The 19,146-nt window shown below is 39.1% G+C and overlaps 1 protein-coding gene across 1 annotated transcript in view; it reads right to left on the bottom strand.

Moving 5' to 3' along the window:
• The window catches only part of LOC117291153 (kielin/chordin-like protein), a 106,060-nt gene that overhangs the window by 79,846 nt on the left and 7,068 nt on the right, over nt 1-19,146 (bottom strand). Inside the window, exons 3-10 of the mRNA XM_033772704.1 lie at nt 16,515-17,047; nt 13,553-13,625; nt 11,376-11,669; nt 7,926-8,047; nt 5,505-5,639; nt 2,665-2,932; nt 1,168-1,319; nt 406-626 (exon numbers count right to left, since the gene is read on the bottom strand). Of these exons, the coding sequence (XP_033628595.1) occupies nt 406-626; nt 1,168-1,319; nt 2,665-2,932; nt 5,505-5,639; nt 7,926-8,047; nt 11,376-11,669; nt 13,553-13,625; nt 16,515-17,047 (1,798 nt within the window). The remainder of the gene's footprint in view (nt 1-405; nt 627-1,167; nt 1,320-2,664; nt 2,933-5,504; nt 5,640-7,925; nt 8,048-11,375; nt 11,670-13,552; nt 13,626-16,514; nt 17,048-19,146) is intronic.

Genomic DNA, 19,146 nt, shown 5'->3' with positions numbered 1-19,146 from the left:
CAGTAAGAGCAATCTTAGGTCGCAGCAAGCCGTGTCTTGGGCCACAGCAAGCCATTCGTCTATGTTCTTAATGTTGGTTTAATCTCAACACTTGTTCTGTTCAATGTGATGTTAACCCTACCAATGTATCTTAAGTTGTGGCAAAAGATATTTGGGAAATTCAGCTTTGAACTTGTGTATGAATTTGACTGAAGTTGTTGTTTCTGTTATGTTTATCACAAAACAGAAAGTAGTACCTTATAATTACTTAATCCAGGGCACTGCTAGAATTAAGACATGTTATCCTAGAATGTAGGGATTTACTCTTACACTATCTGGCTAACTTAACAATCATCCAATTTAAACATCCTTGTATCGGGGTAATTTCCTGTTAAGAAAAATAAGAAAAGTTTAATGTTCGCAAACCTGCAATTTAGACGACCCTCTGGCATACACCTACATTCTTGGCAATGGGTCCGGAACGTCTCTCCAACAGCATAGGTGGAATCCATATAAATGCAACCATCGGGTAAGTCACATGACACCTCCTCACATGACCTACCTGGGTGGAAACCAGTAACTTCATGGCGTTGGTTGCCAGTCGGATAGAAAACATTAAGTTGACGACATTCACGCAGAGGTTGAACCTATAGGAAACATTCAATTTAAATACAGGTCAAGTTCTGATAAACTAAATTCAGTTAAAGGGCTTCTAGGTATAAAAATGGTGTTCACTCTTGAAAAGTCAATAGTTGTGTCACCTCTTGAAGAAATGTTTGAATCAAATAACCAGGACACTTGTAATCTGCTGTCATCTCCAAGTTTTAAACCTTTAATTTGCATACTTAGACAGGGCTCGAATTCGGAGGGAAAATCCCTAAGACTGTAGGGCTTGCAGCTCATCACTTTTACTGGACCAAAAATTATTTTACAAAACCAGAATCAAAATGAGTTGAACAAGTACCAAGAGGAGATCTAACCCATTTGTCATGCCACTTCGCTACTCAACAGAATTGAAAGATATATTAGATTCATTGTCAACATTCTCAACAAAGATATTACAAAGTGAGGTATTACTGTTATTAGTGAATCGAAAAACACTAGACCAACAGGCTTGTCCGGTCGTGATTTTTACTTTTTTTCAAACATGTGATGCTACACTATCTGTTTTAAGAACACTTTCCATACCTCACATGTAAAGCCTGGGCGGAGGTCAGTAAAATCCAGATATTCTTGTCCAGATGACCCCCTCATGTAGGTCCGATAGCAACATGCACCGATCATACATCGCTCTTCACATTGCTGTAATGTGTTAAAGCTATTCCCATCATCAAGACAACCTGTTTAAATAAATACATACAACTAGTTTTATCATAATAATAAAGATGTGTAGAAGTGTAGAAGTTGATGGCTGAATGACAAGATAAAGATCAAAACCATGAGATTGTGATCAGAACTTTGAGGTATGTCTGGGGAGACTGAACAATGACTTCCAGTGTTTTTAACTGATTTCTCACACACCTTCATCGCTTATATGGTGCTTTTGTATAATGGAAGTTTTTAGATTTTTCTTTCAACTTTGTATATATATACTGCACCTGTAAGTAATTTGCATTTTTATCTTCGAATAATGTATCTGCATAAGCTCCACTGCGTTTAAGCATGTTAATATTTCGGTTTTTTTCTCTTTTTTAATTCACCTTCTTTTTATATATTGTAGTTTGTTTCTAGGTGTAAATCTTGGTGTTGTGTGTTTTGTCGTGTGTTTTACGTGAAGCGCTTTTTGTAGTTTGTAGGCCGCTTTTCTAAAACGGTTTTATTATTATTATTATTATTATTATTATTAAAAGTCCAAAGCATTGTGTTCTAGCCAGAGAGAGGCATCTGTCTTAATGTCTTTGGGTTTTGATTAATACACCCTACGTTTTCTTTAGTGTACATGTATTGTAAGTGAGAAATTTAATAGCCATATTTATTTTTAATCAAATCAAATTTGAAACAAGATTCCAAATTTTGGCTGAAACCCTCTGGCCCTAGACCTCAGCTGAATCTCAAAACCCAGTGTTCATGTATATTTTTTAACTACATCCAATGTTACTTTCATATGAGGTGCTCAAAAATATGGCTGTTTTCGCCTGTTTTAACAAAGGACTTAAGGATTTTTAAAAAAAACATAGTAATTTAGCCCAACAAGTCTTGCAAGATAAGAGAAACACACACAGAATTCTGGTGATCATTTGTGAAATATATACATTTGAATTGTAATAATCATGACTTCATCACAAATGAAAGGCTGGCTGAACTGATCGGTGGCAATGGTGTATCACGAGTGACGAGGTCTTAGAGCAGAAGGGGAAATGGTGCGCTCATGTGATGAGACAGGGAGGCCTACCCGGCGCAGCTATAGATAGTCTGCCTACAGACACAATTCGAGGCAGAGGCCACCCTAAGCTGCGCTGGATAGACAACGTCACAAAGTGGAGTGGAAGAAGCGTCAAAGAACTGAGAAGAGCAGCGATTGCAAGGCATCGGGTGATGGCGGCGACTCCAGGAGTGCGCCCCCAGTACAATCTTAGGATGAGGCGGCCACGGTCGCAAGTCTATGCCGAATGAAGGTGATGAATCATGACAGAATTGTTCCCATGCAATACCTGTATTTAACCCTGCATGTACTTCTTAACTCACCTGAGTAGTTAATCTCACACCTCTGTGTGAACATGTCAAAATAATACATGACTCCCCGGCTTTCACAGCCATTGTTTTCCTGAGGCAGAGTGCAGACATTCTTCATGTGCTGACATTGATCACCCCCGCAACCCGGTGGACAGATACAGGAGTAGTTACTGTAGCCCGGGACACTCTCGCATGTTCCACTGTTGTGACAGGGGTTAGATAGACAAGGGTTGAAACACTCTGGACGGTCACTTTGGAAAGAACAGACTGGTTGACCTTGCTGTATAGTTGGATAAAGAAAACTTACTTTAAACAAAATCATCCAGAAAAAATTATCCAATTTGTAGTTGATAGTTCAAGGCAGTGGACACTATTAGTAATTACTCAAATGATTGTTAGGATAAAAACTTCCTTGGGAACGAGCAATGTAGAGCTGTTGATAGTATAAAACATTGTGAGAAACAGCTCCCTTTGAATTAACGTAGTTTTTGAGAAAGATGTAATTTCTCACTCTGATAATAAAAGACTTCAGGCCTAAAGCCTTTATTAGGCATCTGAAAGCAAATGAATTTATGCAACAAGGGTGTTTTTTCTTCCATTATTTGTTCTCTTGCATCTTCGATGGCCTAGTGAGTCCAAACTTTCACAGATTTGTTATTTTATGCATTTGTAGAATACACCAAGAGAGAATACTGGTCTTTGACAATAACCAAATGTGTCCAGTACCTTTAACCAACTGTTGATGAATACAACTCATAACCACACAGACTGAACAAAGTAAGCATATAAAAGTAACCACCATAAACTAACTAAATAAAACACTTATTTAATCTAGACTGAGGTCAATGAGTAAACCTTGAAGCAAACCTTGAGGTTGACCCTTAAGAGCTCTCCACATCACCAGCTAGAATATCTATCATGTCTATAAGGCACAATCAACCAACACTAATTTTAAAATAGCAGGGCCTAATTTCATAGAGCTGTTTAAGCACCGAAAGTTGCTAAGCATAACAAAATTACACTTACCAGAATAAGGTTACCAGCCAAACTACCATGTCACAAGTACAATATGTGACTGGTATCCTGCTCATTTCTGCTTAGCAGAAAGTTGTTTGCGATATTTTCTGCTTAAGCAGCTCTATGAAACTTGGCCATGGTTGTAGAAATGGCATATTTTGATTGATTCAACACAAACTCAGACACTCACAGTAGACCAGTCCATTTAGCCCTAATGAGCATTGAAAATGGGTCTGTCAAAGGCGCCATGAAGGACATGATGGATAGAGCCAATGTGGGTAATACATCTTGCTCTGACTAGCACTACACACAGTCCAATCACTGTATCATCACTTATTGGAATGGACTTTCTTATACAAAGGTCTAAGAACTCCAGAGATTGAGCTATGGTGAAGCAAATTAAACTCATTTTTGACTGAAAAGAGTTCAAGTGTAATAGTAGCTCAATGTAGCTCACTGTACCATTCCAGCTGGCTCTTTGCTTATCTTCCTAAAAAATAGAATGGGTTTAAAGACACTGGACACCTTTGGTAATTGTCAATGTTCAGTATTCTCACTTGGTGTTTCTCAACATATGCATAAAATAACAAACCTGTGCAAATTTGAGCTTAATTGGTCGTCAAAGATGTGAGATAATAATGAAAGAAAAAACACCCTTGTCACACGAAGTTGCGTACTTTAAAATGCTTGATTTCGAGACCTCAAATTCTAATTGTGAGGTCTCAAAAATTAAATTCGTGGAAAATTACTTCTTTCTCGAAAACTACGCTACTTCAGAGGGAGAAGTTTCTCACAATGTTTTATACTATCACCAGCTCCCCGTTACTCGTTATCAAGTGAGGTTTTATGCTAATAATTATATTGAGTAATTACAAATAGTGTCCACTGCCTTTAACCAACCTGACAATAGCATACAGTGCAAGTGTCTGGTTGCCAGGCTTGCCCTCCTACTAACCTGACAGTAGCATACAGTGCAAGTGTCTGGTTGCCAGGCTTGCCCTCCTACTAACCTGACAATAGCATACAGTGCAAGTGTCTGGTTGCCAGGCTTGCCCTCCTACTAACCTGACAGTAGCATACAGTACATGGGTCTGGTTGCCAGGCTTGCCCTCCTACTAACCTGACAGTAGCATACAGTACATGGGTCTGGTTGCCAGGCTTGCCCTCCTACTAACCTGACAGTAGCATACAGTACATGGGTCTGGTTGCCAGGCTTGCCCTCCTACTAACCTGACAGTAGCATACAGTACAAGTGTCTGGTTGCCAGGCTTGCCCTCCTACTAACCTGACAGTAGCATACAGTGCAAGTGTCTGGTTGCCAGGCTTGCCCTCCTACTAACCTGACAGTAGCATACAGTACATGGGTCTGGTTGCCAGGCTTGCCCTCCTACTAACCTGACAGTAGCATACAGTACATGGGTCTGGTTGCCAGGCTTGCCCTCCTACTAACCTGACAGTAGCATACAGTACATGGGTCTGGTTGCCAGGCTTGCCCTCCTACTAACCTGACAGTAGCATACAGTACATGGGTCTGGTTGCCAGGCTTGCCCTCCTACTAACCTGACAGTAGCATACAGTACATGGGTCTGGTTGCCAGGCTTGCCCTCCTACTAACCTGACAGTAGCATACAGTACATGGGTCTGGTTGCCAGGCTTGCCCTCCTACTAACCTGACAGTAGCATACAGTACATGGGTCTGGTTGCCAGGCTTGCCCTCCTACTAACCTGACAGTAGCATACAGTACATGGGTCTGGTTGCCAGGCTTGCCCTCCTACTAACCTGACAGTAGCATACAGTACATGGGTCTGGTTGCCAGGCTTGCCCTCCTACTAACCTGACAGTAGCATACAGTACATGGGTCTGGTTGCCAAGCTTGCCCTTCTCCGTACTCTCCACCATTGAACATGCAAGCTTTGACTAGACATTCACAAGCTTCTCGCTGGACAAGACGACGTTCCATTGAGGACACCTAACGGAAGATCAAATAGACAGAACGAGAACTGTCTCACTTACAAGAAAATTAGAAAACATCATCATTCTAAGAAGCAAACCATCAGATCTGTATTAAAAATAAGACACAAGCCTTGGCCCAATTTCATGAAGCCTGTTAGCACAAAAACTTGCTAAGCAAAGAGAAGTTTTGCTAAACAGAAACATGTTACCAGCCAAAATTACATTAAGTTTACAATTTTTGGACTGGTACCCCATTTAAATTTTTTCAAATTTTGTCAAGCAGCTTTTTGAAATGGAGCGCTGGTTTTAGGAGAAGCGAACATTTTATCCAGAGTTATGCAGTAATGCAGGTAAGTATAGTAACAATTGCATCTGGGAAAAGAACAGGTTTTGTTTTTAAGATTTTAAACAAGAACAATAGACATTGTGATAAGTGCTTTCAAACTTTCAGGTACCTCTCATGGGATTCGAACCCACATATCTCATTCAGGAGAAAATGTCTTTATCAATAACGAAGCCAGTTCTAATTTTATAATCAGCAGTAGGTACTTCTGTTATAGGATGGAGATGGCCATGGGTTCGAACCCCAACCATGTTGACTGCAGGACATGGACATCACCAAATATATCATGATATATGATAAGTGCTTATTAAACATCACACATCTTTGTCTTTGTTATGATATAATAATAATAATAATAATAGCGGGATTTATATAGCGCCATTCCATCTAGATCATGGCGCTAGCAAGCAAAGCAGATAAAGATAAATAATGGTCATACTGGAAACAGGTGAGTTTTTATATGTTTTTTAAAAGTCGAAACCGTGTCAAGTGTTCGGAGGTGCCGGGGTAAATTGTTCCAGAGCTTAAGACCAGAGATTGAGAAGGCTTTGTCGGAAAAGGAGTTTCTGGACCTAGACACTGACAGCCATGTTTCGTCATAACAGGAGCGTAAACTAGGACGACCAGGTACATATGGACAGATGAAATGATTGAGGTATTGGGGAGCTGTGTTGTGAAGACATTTGAAGATGTGAAGAGCAATCTTAAAGATGATTCTTTGCCGGACAGGAAGCCAGTGTAGTTGGGAAAGAAGAGGCGAAGCCGATACACGCCTATCGACGGAAAACAGAAGGCGAGCGGCACGGTTTTGCAGTCGTTGGAGTTTATCTAGATTTTGTTCAGTGACACCGTACAGAAGAGAGTTACCGTAATCAAGATGCGACAAGACTAGCGCACGTATGACTTGATGACAGGATTCGAAGTCGAGAAATCTGCGGATACGTGAGATATTGCGAAGTTGAAAGTGAACACTACGACTGAGGTTAATAATGTGGCTAGACATAGACATGCTCGCGTCGAAGAAAACTCCAAGATTCCGAACGGACTGTGAAGGTGTTATCTCGGCCTCACCAAGGTCCAGGGCAATAGGAGGTAATGTGCGAAGTGTGTGAGTGGAGGCTGCTATAAGAAATTCAGTCTTGGTGTTGTTCAGCTTGAGCTTATTTTGAGTCATCCAGCGTTTCAAATCTATAATGCAGGCAGATAACTTGTTGAGTGTAGCTTGTATTGAATCTGTGCTCTTGGGGTTAAAGGGGCAGTAGATTTGAGTGTCATCAGCGTATATATGAAAATGAAGATATAAAGATAAGGAAGACCTTATTATCCACAATTCTAATTAGAACTCATAAATAAACCATACTCTCCACAAACAAAGATTCTTCATCACACAATTAAAACAGATTCCTTGATAATAATGTTCTTTCCCCCAAAACAAAAAACCTTTTAAAGTTTAAACGATGTCTCTGGTAAACAAACCGATTTGAATGTCTCTCCAGCTAGTTCCAGCCTTAGGACCATTCTGAATTTGGATTATTTTTAAAAATATTAAATGGCTTCATATAATCTATAGGCCCCCAAAACCGAACAACAAATAAAAGTAATGCTTCAAATGAACCTGACTTTAGATCAAAGGTCTCAATCGTCAGAAGTTTTCAATGGCTTTTCTTGGCTTAAACAAAGAACTTTTGCTTTGTAGTTTAAAACAGGAATAAAATCGACGATCCTGCCTGGCTGGGTATTTTTCAATTTTTTTTTAATTTATTTTTTAAATGAAATCCGATTGTCAGAACATTGACTATTCTGAAAGGCACCAAGAGTTAACTCTTTTTGTTCTGCCGGGCAAATATTTTCGCACCCCAATTTTCCCAATTTGGAATTACTGATATACTCCTTGTGAGAAAATGATTGATATCAGAGTAAAAAGTTTCTCCTAAACTCAAACTGGGATGGTATGAGTACCTGTGTCTTGAGCATACCCATCATGTCATCAAACTGTTGCACCATGGTCTCTAGCTCAATGATTCGCTGTTCCTGTAGTGCTAGTATAGACAACCCACGATCCTGCTCAGATATCACAGCTTCTGTAATAATAAAACCACATCCAGGATAATTATTTTGCCTGATGATGAAAACAGATTTTAACAACCACAATTTCTAATTACTGCAGAGGTCATGGCCTATGTAAATCAGTTTTCCAATGAAAGGTCGAATGAACTTTCAAAGGACAAGGGGGCCCTTCATTTATTTATACTGTAATTATGTATGAAATATTGCTTGAAAATATTACTTGCTTAGCAGTCATTAACAAGCAACAATCATTGGTATTATGATCTACTCCTGTTAACTACATTGTATTTACTTTTTCACAGCTGAATACGAATAGTCAGACTTTTCTGAAACCTAATTCATTGAATTTCCCGGACAAAATTTGACACAACAAACACTTTGTTAACACTGTTTTTTAAACAGAATAGCAGGCAATATCTAGACATAAGGGTCTATGTACTTTGATTGCTGTCCATGTGGTCACAGAGTTTGTAAACAAACGAATAATTGTCTCTTTCAATTTAGTAAACCTAACTGCAAGTCAGTTTTAATAGCTGTGCCATCATGGCAAATATATTATAAGTTTCTGGTGAGGGTGTGTATTTTTAACTGAAACAATTTCCATGAGATTCTCAGGTTTTTCCCCTCACAGTTCTGGACTGTCCTAAACTTCCAACTTTGTTCATTTTTCCAAGTCATATGTAACTATCAGTAACCAAAGTGTCTCAAATATATACATATCAGGTTTTATTGTCACCATACTAACTTTTCTTCGTCCCATCAACATTTCCATGCTGAATACATCAGGGCTTTGAAGTTGATTAATCAAATTAATACATCAGGTATTATTACAGACAAAAGCATGTACATCACAGAAAACATAGTATAGAGGTATTACAGCTAAACCCAAACACCATGTTTGACACAACAACAAATCCTTATAAAGTTGGTCAAAGTATTCAGGGATAAACCAGTTTTTAAATGGTACAACTTCAAGGTAAAGTTATGGTGAGTGATCAACAAAAAGTGCACACATTCAATCACACTGCTCAGAATGGCAAACATAACCTTCAGTTTGAAACGTGAACAATTAGCCAACCACAAAACCAATCAAGTGTTTTTTACCACTGTTTGACCGTCATAAATAACCAACCTGATTTTTGATGGACAAATTTAAACAACAAGTGGACGAACTGTGGCCATTTTACTTTAGCCTGTATGATGTACACCTGATAACTCTGTCAGAAAAATGAATGATCTTATTTTTAATTGTGGGTGCAAACAATTTGTTTATAGATTGTGTTAAATTGTGTTAACTTGATAAACTCATACCGTGAAAAACAAAGAGGGAGAAGATTGAATATTCAATTAAAATTTCACATTTATTTCTCCTAAACTCCAGCAAAGTTCTCAAGTACAACATCAATTACATTTCTGGACCCCGGTAACAGGGTTCTTATTAGTGTTTTATTGGTTTTGGGGGTTTCTGTTAATTGGTGTGTTGAGGTTGTACCCTGGCCCTAGGATGGCTTGTGTCACCACATGGCACTAGTTAACCTCATTGCAGGGTACCTAGCCTCTTGTCATATGTCATTAGAGCTGCAATACCTACCTTGAGTGTAACCAGTGACAGGAAAAGCCTTCAAGATTACAAGGCTTTGTCTCTCCAAGCATAGAGAAAGGAACAACAAGGGAAAAACCAAGTGGTGACTTTGTGAGGGTATACATCGTAACTTAGGTATTTGGCAATTTAAATTTCTTTTTATTCAAGTGAATTGTACACAAGGATATTTTCACAACACAGAATAAGACAATTCGTTGGGATGAGTATTGAGTGTGTAACCAAATTGTAGTAAAGTGCTGGGAAAATGGTTGCTCCACAGGAAAAGCCTTTGTTTGTTTTGGGGGTGGGTTTTCTGGCCTTTTAAGTTTGGGCTCCTTTGGATTTTAATCTTGTTAGATAAGCCACACATCTGAAGCATAATGCTTTCTTATAGTAAGTGACTATACACACACTGTAAATGTTAACCAGGAATACTAACAAAATCTGCATTATGGTTTCTTTGTTTACCCACAGCCTTAGGAAACTCTAGGCACCTTTACATGACTAAACTACACTGTAAACTAAAAACGTACAATTGTACATATTTAGAGAACATTGACAACAGAAGGAATTCTCAATGCTTTGTAAATTAGAGTGGTTTAAAAACAGTCTAAAGTTTGAACCAGATTGCTTTAAGAATGTTTTCCCGGCCTACACCAGCTTAAAGCTGTGTTCCCATTGGACTTTTTCTTCCGCGGCCACGCGGAAAGTTACCGTGACTGGATTAGGTGTAGTTCTACCGTGCGTTCCCACCTGGACTTAAATTCCACGACGGAACAGCTAACTCGCTCTCCAAAACTGGCAGATCGTCACACATCGGGGGCGCTGTGCACAGTCACCTTTGACCTAAGCAGGATACGACGTGTCTGTGACGTAGTTTTCGCGCGCTATTTTATTGACGAACGCGACGACGCTACATAATTTGTATAGGCATTCCTCCTACAACAACAAAACCTGAACAAAATTGATCAAATCTGCCATATTTCTTACCAAAGTAGTACTGTAGTATAGTACCAACTGGACGAAATTGGAAAATAGCGTTGTTTTGTATTACATGGTACACACGCTGCATATGGTATGATGGTCAGTGCAAACGAGACAGGGAACCATACTTCCATTTTCGCGCGCACTCTGTGTGTATACAGCTACAGGAAGTGGTGTTATTTGCAAAGCGTTTTACACCGTGGTCGCGGTAGGTTTACAGCGCGGAGCGTTCCCATTGGACTTTTTATCGGCCCTGATAACTTACCGTGGCTGCGCGGAAGTCTTCCGCGACCTCATTCGGCCTGTTAGTTTTACATCACGGTCGCGGTAAGTTGACAGGGAGGTCAGTTTAACATGCGTTCCCATTGGATTTAATTTTGTCATTCTACAGAAAAGTCGCGGTACTTTAGCAAAAATAAGTCCAATGGGAACACGGCTTAAGTGTCCATCATACAAACCTAGGGCAGATTGAGCAGCCCTGGTGCCAGTCAGAAGGAATTCTCAATTCCATTTTTTCTTTTTTTAAACCGATTCAAAAGTTTTTAACAAGGGTTCCTTAATAATGTTTATGTTTTTCCATACCAGCTACCTAGCTTAAGTGTCCATCATACAAACCTGGGGCAGTTTGAGCAGCCCTGATGCCAGTCACAAGAAATAACCAATGCTTTGTAATTATTGTTTTTCTTATTTCTTCAAATTCCAAAGTTTGAACGAGGGTGCTTAAAGAATCTCTATGTTTCCTTTACTAATACTAGCTTAGTGTCCATCATACAAACCTGGGGCAGTTTGAGCAGCCCTGATGTCAGTCAGAGTCTCTCTTTTCAATTCTTCTAAAGCAGCCCTCGCTGGATCAGAGAGTACTTCTTTATTGTCAGTCACTACTGGTGATTCCATGGGTGCTTCATCACCCTGTGCAGCAGTCACAACCTTCCTGGGTGTAACAGAGGTTCTGTTGAAGGATGGAGTAACCTTGAGTGGCTCACTAGATGTATTAGTGTGGGTAGTGCTGGGTGCAGTCACATCACTGGGTTTGTCACTTGGTGCAATACTGTGTACAATGTTGGGTGCTTCTAGTAATGAGGGGAAAACAACACAAACACACAAACATGTGAACCACCACCAATATTCAACATTATGTGCACACCAAAACAAACAAATTGTAAAAAATGTTATTGATCCAGGCCTGTTAACTTCATTTTTTAAGGCAAGGGCACCAAGGCATTTTCTCCTTGGTAAAAGAAATTATCTATTAGAACTTTTCAAGGGCACCAAGACGATGACTAGGGGGTATAGAGGCAATCGCCTTCATTATTGCCTCGATGAAGTATCAGGCCTGCTGATCATGCAACACCAAAGACAGCCAGATTACAGTGCATTTTAGTAAAAGAAAAACTACATACTGTATACAATTTTCATATCGATTAACTTCATTCTTTCCACTGTGACTATTTTCAGATGCAACAACAAAGTAATCTTGTGGCAATTAACCTGGTCTGTGAACTAAAATAATTCAAAGCATGGAGGAAGTCAATGGACTTCCTTTAGGAACAAATTTAAAGTACACTTGGAAGAGATAACCTTGTGTTTGTTATTTATAACAAGAAACGGCCATATAAATGACAGCCAACTAGGCTTTTTAGAATTGGCTTTTATGTTATTAAGGCCATGTCCGAATTAGCGCTTCAGCTACAATCGGCACGTCATTTAAGTATGTGACGTCCTTACCAACACCCTTAGTACATATAGCTGAATTCGGATAAGGCCTCACAAACAGTGATTACTGGATAATGAGACAGCTTAAGACCACGTTTACACTTGATCCGGCAGAGGAGATCAAATTATCTCAGTACTGATTATCATGAGAATACTAGATGTTTGCTGGATTTCAGAAACCAACCACTTTGTTTGAATGGCATTTCTTATCTTTAGCCATGCAATGCTCTCTAATCGATTTAACAAAGCACAGATTGGGAATGACAATATTGGGCGGGAGGGTTATTACAAAACAAGCAGTATCAGAAAACATCACTTGAACAGGGTAAAGGAAACTTCCTCTTTATCAATTACAACAGACTGACTATAGACCAAGCAGGGCCTAGACAGGACAAACCCAGACAACAGGCTATGACAAACTCACTGTTCACCTCTTGCTCATACCGCAATCAAAATAACTGCTTCCTTTCTACAGGCTTAACAGATTTGATAGGTTAACTGCACCTCTATTATTTGTTTATATAGATTGTTCCTGAGTTATTAGGGCTATATGTAACATAAAGCAATTTACACGCAACCACTTCCAGACAATCTCCTCAGGAAAAAAGCCCCACATTTACCTTTGTCCTTATATGTGGAATTAGTTTGGGGGGTTGGGTTTTTAACTTTTTCGGGGGGGGGGGGGGAGTTGGGGTGCATGCAGGGCATTTGGGTACTCATCAAAGTTAACTGTAGGTATTGTCATGTGACATGGTTCTTACATATATGTAAGTCTATCAGTTATAGGAGTTAATTATTTATATCAGACAAGATTATGCCTTTAACAAAATACACTTTCACAATCCACAAATCAAAGTTTCAAATCCTACAGACATACATACATATGATGCATTAATCATGTAGGTCCATGACATAGGTATGCCCCCTAACTTCCTGTAAAGTTCTTATACATGTATTTGACACACCTACAAGTAAATGTGTCATAGGTGAACATAAGTACACCCTCTAGACAACTTAGACAGGTGAAATGGAATACAAAATAAAGGCATGCTTTCTGTAGTCACTCAGCTGAAGCTGAGAAGGCAATGTTGGAGGGTACCTTGCCAAGTCTTCATTCATTCATAGGAATTAGGGTATTAACTTTTATGGAAGACAGACACAACTTTGTACTGTATGCATACAGCCACTTGTTAAAAGTAAAACATACTTGCATTTATTAGTTACTTGTTTTTAATATTACCTTCAGAGGTAGAACAAGTCCATGGCATTTCCGTTAATTCAGAGGGGTAGAGCCAAAAATCCTGTACCCATCCCTGTAAAAAGACACAAGAAGTCATGTTGAATGCATCCACATAGTGTAGTGAATATGTGTGGCCTAGATATGCTTATAAATCCTTGCCCTAGAGTCTCCTAAGTGTACATGAAGTATATCAATCTGACACATTTGACCTAACAGCTAGTACAACCATAATTTATCAAACCTTCACTTGGGTCCTTCAAAAAATACAGTTGCCTTTTGGCTACATGTACAGTAAATGCAATATTAACATTGGGAACATCTGTTAGTAGAAGAAAGATCAGCCTCCCCCCCAGTGTAAGTGTAGTGCCCCTTGAACACAATAAAACCCCAGTCCTGCATCTGTTAAGAGCCTTAAAAACAGTGGACACTATTGGTAATTGTCAAAGACTAGTCTACACAGTTGGTGTACCTCAACATATATGCATAAAATAACAAACCTGTGAAAAATTCACCTCAATTGGTCGTCGAAGTTGCGAGAAAAAACACCCTCGTCATACGAAGTTGTGTGCTTTCTGATGCTTGATTTCGAGACCTCAAATTCTAAACTTGAGGTCTCGAAATCAAATTTGTGGAAAATTACTTCTTTCTCGAAAACTACGTCACTTCAGAGGGAGCTGTTTCTCACAATGTTTTATACTATCAACCTCTCCCCATTACTGGTAATCAAGAAAGGTTATATGATGATAATTATTTTTTCAGTAATTACCAATAGTGTCCACTGCCTTTAAAGAACATTGCAGTTAAGTTTTATGTAGGCCCTACATCAACTTGAAATAAGTCTGATCAACCTGAGGAATGCACCTATTTAGGAGCTATTCAGAACTGTGAAAGTTTGAAATTGAGGGTGGATGGGTCAAAAGAAATAGCCGAAAGGCAAAACACATTTTTAATTGATTAAAAAGACAAAACAAACAGCTGCCCAGGATTGTCTATTTCATTCCTGATTGTTTTAAAAACCAAGCAAGGCCATTCGAAACTAGTGTATGTTGGATACTGTACCTTTTAACTGCTTCATTTGAGACATTACATTGATTTTCAGTTATAAGATTATTTTATGAAACCTACGATTTTATGATTTATTAAAAATCTAAAATTTGGGTGGGTGGGTAAGTCTAAACAATTTTGAGGAAAAACACATTTATATTTTAGATGAAAGAATTTGAAATGAAATGAAATATCAATAGAACAGTTCAAAAAACCAAAGGTACAGTAAAATTTGCTTTAAAAAGCCGGAGTTAACTCTTCCTTACAACATTGGTTAATACATGTAGGCTATGATCATGGTTATTTTATAGTGCTTTAACCCAAGCCTTTGGGGCTGGTTTTGTTTATTTTTCTTAGCTGGATTTTCCCTTGTGACCTCACTGGCTACCCCATGAAGTGTATAAAGGGTCACTTTGGGGTATGAATGCTGCCAATGGCAAAACAACAAGCATACATGGATTTAAGGGGTAAAATGTATTTATAGTGTCAAGGGAAAAAAAGGTATTGAGAACAAATTGTCAAAAATCTACAAATGTTTTTACGGGAAGCCTCCTTCCAAGAGTTATTGTTTTGTTTGGTGAAAAGGTGCTTTTTATAAATACTAAAAAACACAAGAAAAAGTGACTGTGTAAAATTAAACTAATTTTAGGTTGAACAAAGAAATATTTACTAGAGCAGATTTGAACCCAGTGACCTTTGGATTAAAGTTTATTAACATGTGACAGCCATGATATAACCAGGGATTGTACCCAAGTTTATGATACCACCTGGAACAACCCGGGAACTTCGGGAAGCAGCAGGAGAGGAAACCTGGCTAGGTAGATTTTATTAAGATTTAGACCATGTGATGATCGCCTTAATTGTTCAAAACCGTAGCCCCCACTTTTGGACACGCAATTTTTGTATGTACAATGTATATAGGTATGAAATAAAATAGACAATCCATTACTTGTTGCTTGGTGAAAATCCTGCACCAAATCCCGAAAAAGAAACAATTTACGGTGACAAGTAGTGATCTAAAACTCCTCGGAAGCCTGCGATGGGGGTCACGACATCATATGGAGCATTATTGTGTTTCGTTCCCACACTGTATCATTTAACATACAGTGTATTTTTTCAAACCCCTGAATAAAAGTTATCACACAAGCGCGAGTGGAATACGAACAAAATAGTGTGTCTGCGTCCCACATGCAACTCGGCCGCGCGTGTGATAATATAAAAAATTAACACACGCACGTCGTAGCAACGAGAAAAAAAATGGCATTGTACTTGATGTTCAATCAATAAAAATCATGGGTTTTTGTTGTAGGCCTTTGCATGTTTATCAGAAAGAAAAGGGGAAAACTGACATCGTTCACATTAAACACTTGCAAAAGGTTCTTGCACTGCCGTGAACGATGGGTAAATAGTCCCAGTGAATACAAATGTTATCAAAAAATACTGTGTTTGACCTAAAATGACCCCAAAATTTGTCTGTTCACAAACTGTGCAGTTTTAGAGCTTAGCAACAACCAACTTCGGATTCAGTACCATTGAAAACCCTTGTGCGTCAAATTTCATGCGGTGCAGTTCCGTGGTCCCCTGGGGACCACAGAACCCCAAAAATAGGCCCCCTTTTCATTAACCTTCCCATTGTCTAATTGACTAGAGCAGGATTTGAACTTGCAATCTCTGAATAACTGTGTCTGCACTCTACCAACTAAGCCATTTACGTAACCCTAACAGCTGGTGGTTTCCTTTTGTGCCAGTCAAAATAGGGAGACCACCAACATAAGAGGTAGGTGGCTCAGTAGACTGACTGGTAGACTGTTAATAATCTGGAAGTTTAAATCTCGCTCTGTTAAAAAAATAATTCATCCTGAAATTAAGATGAATTTAATATTATAAATATTATTACTGAAGGTTCTTCAAAACTTACACTGAATTTATTCTTTCCTTTGACACCTTGTACAACATACACGAGTGCATCTTCAGGTATATTCAAATCAATAGCCCCATCCTGCAGTGTGATGTCCCTCACTGTGTCGCATCCCTCATAAATCCTCATCCTTCTGCCAGACAGAATAATCCCAACATTTGCCCATTCCTGCAAGTCGGTCTCAGCAAACGGCGAAGTAGTCAAGACTTCATTAAATGACCTCACACCAATGGCGCGATACTTCAGTCGCATTACACCCGTTCTCAAGTTGGTACTGAGCATGAGCAGAGGGCTATTGTCCCCTGTCGTTACGGTAAAGATTGTCCCGGCACTATTGTAAACCTGCTTAGCAGTGATGACTAGAGTCAGGGTGTTATTAAGATGCCTCCGCAGTTCTTGAACTGATTCCCTTTCTAATGTTAACGTTGGGACAGAGGGACGGACTCTGAATGATGTCATTCCTGGGTGTGAGCCAACTTCCTCAGAGACTCCTTTCATAGATGTTTCTCCATCTTTAAAAACTTGCAGCATATCTAAGATAAAAGAAGGACAACATTAATTTATGACCAACACTCAATGATGAATTTCATTGTTATTTTATTACACATCCAATAGCACAATTAGCTCAATAACAGGATGAATAGGAAACAGGCAAAAAGTTCCCAGCTTGTCTAGTATCCAGCCTTTATTGTTTGAATTGAGACTTTTGTGTGATGCGCTTTATAGGACAATGTTTCATTTATTAGCTCGGAAGTTGAATTGTACTGTGGTCAGTAATGCAGATCTTGGAACTCCAACACAATCTTTGGTTTTTTAAAACACAATTACACCACGTTTACACTAAATCCGTCAAGAGTAATCAAAGGAGGATCAAAGGAGGATCATATCCTGCAAGGGCGATCAAAAATTGGGTCATAAATGAATACCTTCAACTCCAAGGAAACTGCTACAATATAATAACAGTCATGTACCACCACTGGGTTTTTGTTTTTGTTTTCCACAACTGTTGTCATACACTCTGTGTAATGTGAGGGTGCATAAAATACAGATTGATGGAAAAACTTAAGCCCTGCCAAATGTAAAAGGCCAGGCCTACCTACAATGTTAACAAAGTCACATTAACTGTCTAATGCTGATTTGAAAGTGAGGCTGCAAGTTTTACAACCATCCTCTGTTGCTGACACACTCTGTTACTTCACCATTTCACTCCTGAAGAATGAACTGTAAGTTGTTTATGTTAAAATCACAAAGGAGAGAGGTTTCCTTGAGAAAACAAAACATAAAAGCCAGGTACAATAAAATGAGAACTGTGCACTTGTATTTCTACCTGCACTATTCATTGTACTCTGGGAAAGGGCACATAAGACCTGCAATTTTGTAAAAGTATGGTATACACAATGGTACACTTGTTAGGCTTTTATAGACTTTTTTATGTTATGAATAACAATCTAATTAGTTTTCTACTGGCAAACAAAATCAGGAAACCATATGAGAATAGCAATATTATTATGCCCAGGGGATGGATAAAAAAAATATAGTTAGGTCTGCAGTAACACATAACACCATGGGAGTAATCTCTCTTGACTTATCATACTTTGTAAAAAAACTGGGCCCAATTTCATAGAGCTGCTAAGCACAACAATTTGTTTTGCATTAAATTTTTGCTTTGATAAAAACAGTATTGCCAACCAAATTTCCATGTGATTTTCAGGATAAGCAAACAACAGCTAAATCTCAGTAACAAACTGTATGCAACAAATGAAAATTTGGTGGGTAATCCTGTTTTTATCAAGGAAGACATTTTGTGTAATAAAGGCAGTGGACACTATTGGTAATTACTCAAAATAATTATTAGCACTAAACCTCACTTGGTAAAGAGTAATGGGGAGAGGTTGGCAGTATAAAACATTGTGAGAAACGGCTCCCTCTGAAGTGGAGTAGTTTTCGAGATAGAAGTAATTTTCCACGAATTTGATTTCGAGACTTCAAGTTTAGAACTTGAGGTCTCAAAATCAACCATCTAAACACACACAACTTCGTGTGACTAGGGTGTTTTCTTCTTTCATTATTATCTCGCAACTTTGATGACCGATTGAGCTCAAATTTTCACAGGTTAGTTATTTTATGCATATGTTGGAGTGTGTTGGGAAAAATGTGCTCATCACTGAATCTCATTAAAGAACAAGCACATGAGTGAGGAGGGAGCCTACATGATGGGAAACTGCAGGCATACTTATGACCAGAGGGTGGGTAGTTACTCTATGGTTTGACCATCATGGTGCGGACCATGGAAGCACATGAGTGAGGAGGGAGCCTACATGATGGGAAACTGCGGGCATACTTATGACCAGAGGCTGGGTAGTTACTCTATGGTTTGACCATCATGGTGCGGACCATGGAAGCACATGAGTGAGGAGGGAGCCTACATGATGGGAAACTGCGGGCATACTTATGACCAGAGGCTGGGTAGTTACTCTATGGTTTGACCATCATGGTGCGGACCATGGAAGCACATGAGTGAGGAGGGAGCCTACATGATGGGAAACTGCGGGCATACTTATGACCAGAGGCTGGGTAGTTACTCTATGGTTTGACCATCATGGTGCGGACCATGGAAGCACTGAGTGAGGAG

This window comes from Asterias rubens, chromosome 6 (assembly GCF_902459465.1).
Source record: "Asterias rubens chromosome 6, eAstRub1.3, whole genome shotgun sequence".
NCBI classification, from domain to species: domain Eukaryota; kingdom Metazoa; phylum Echinodermata; class Asteroidea; order Forcipulatida; family Asteriidae; genus Asterias; species Asterias rubens.
Note: the sequence above shows the minus strand (reverse complement) of the source record. Positions and strands in the feature narration are given on the sequence as shown.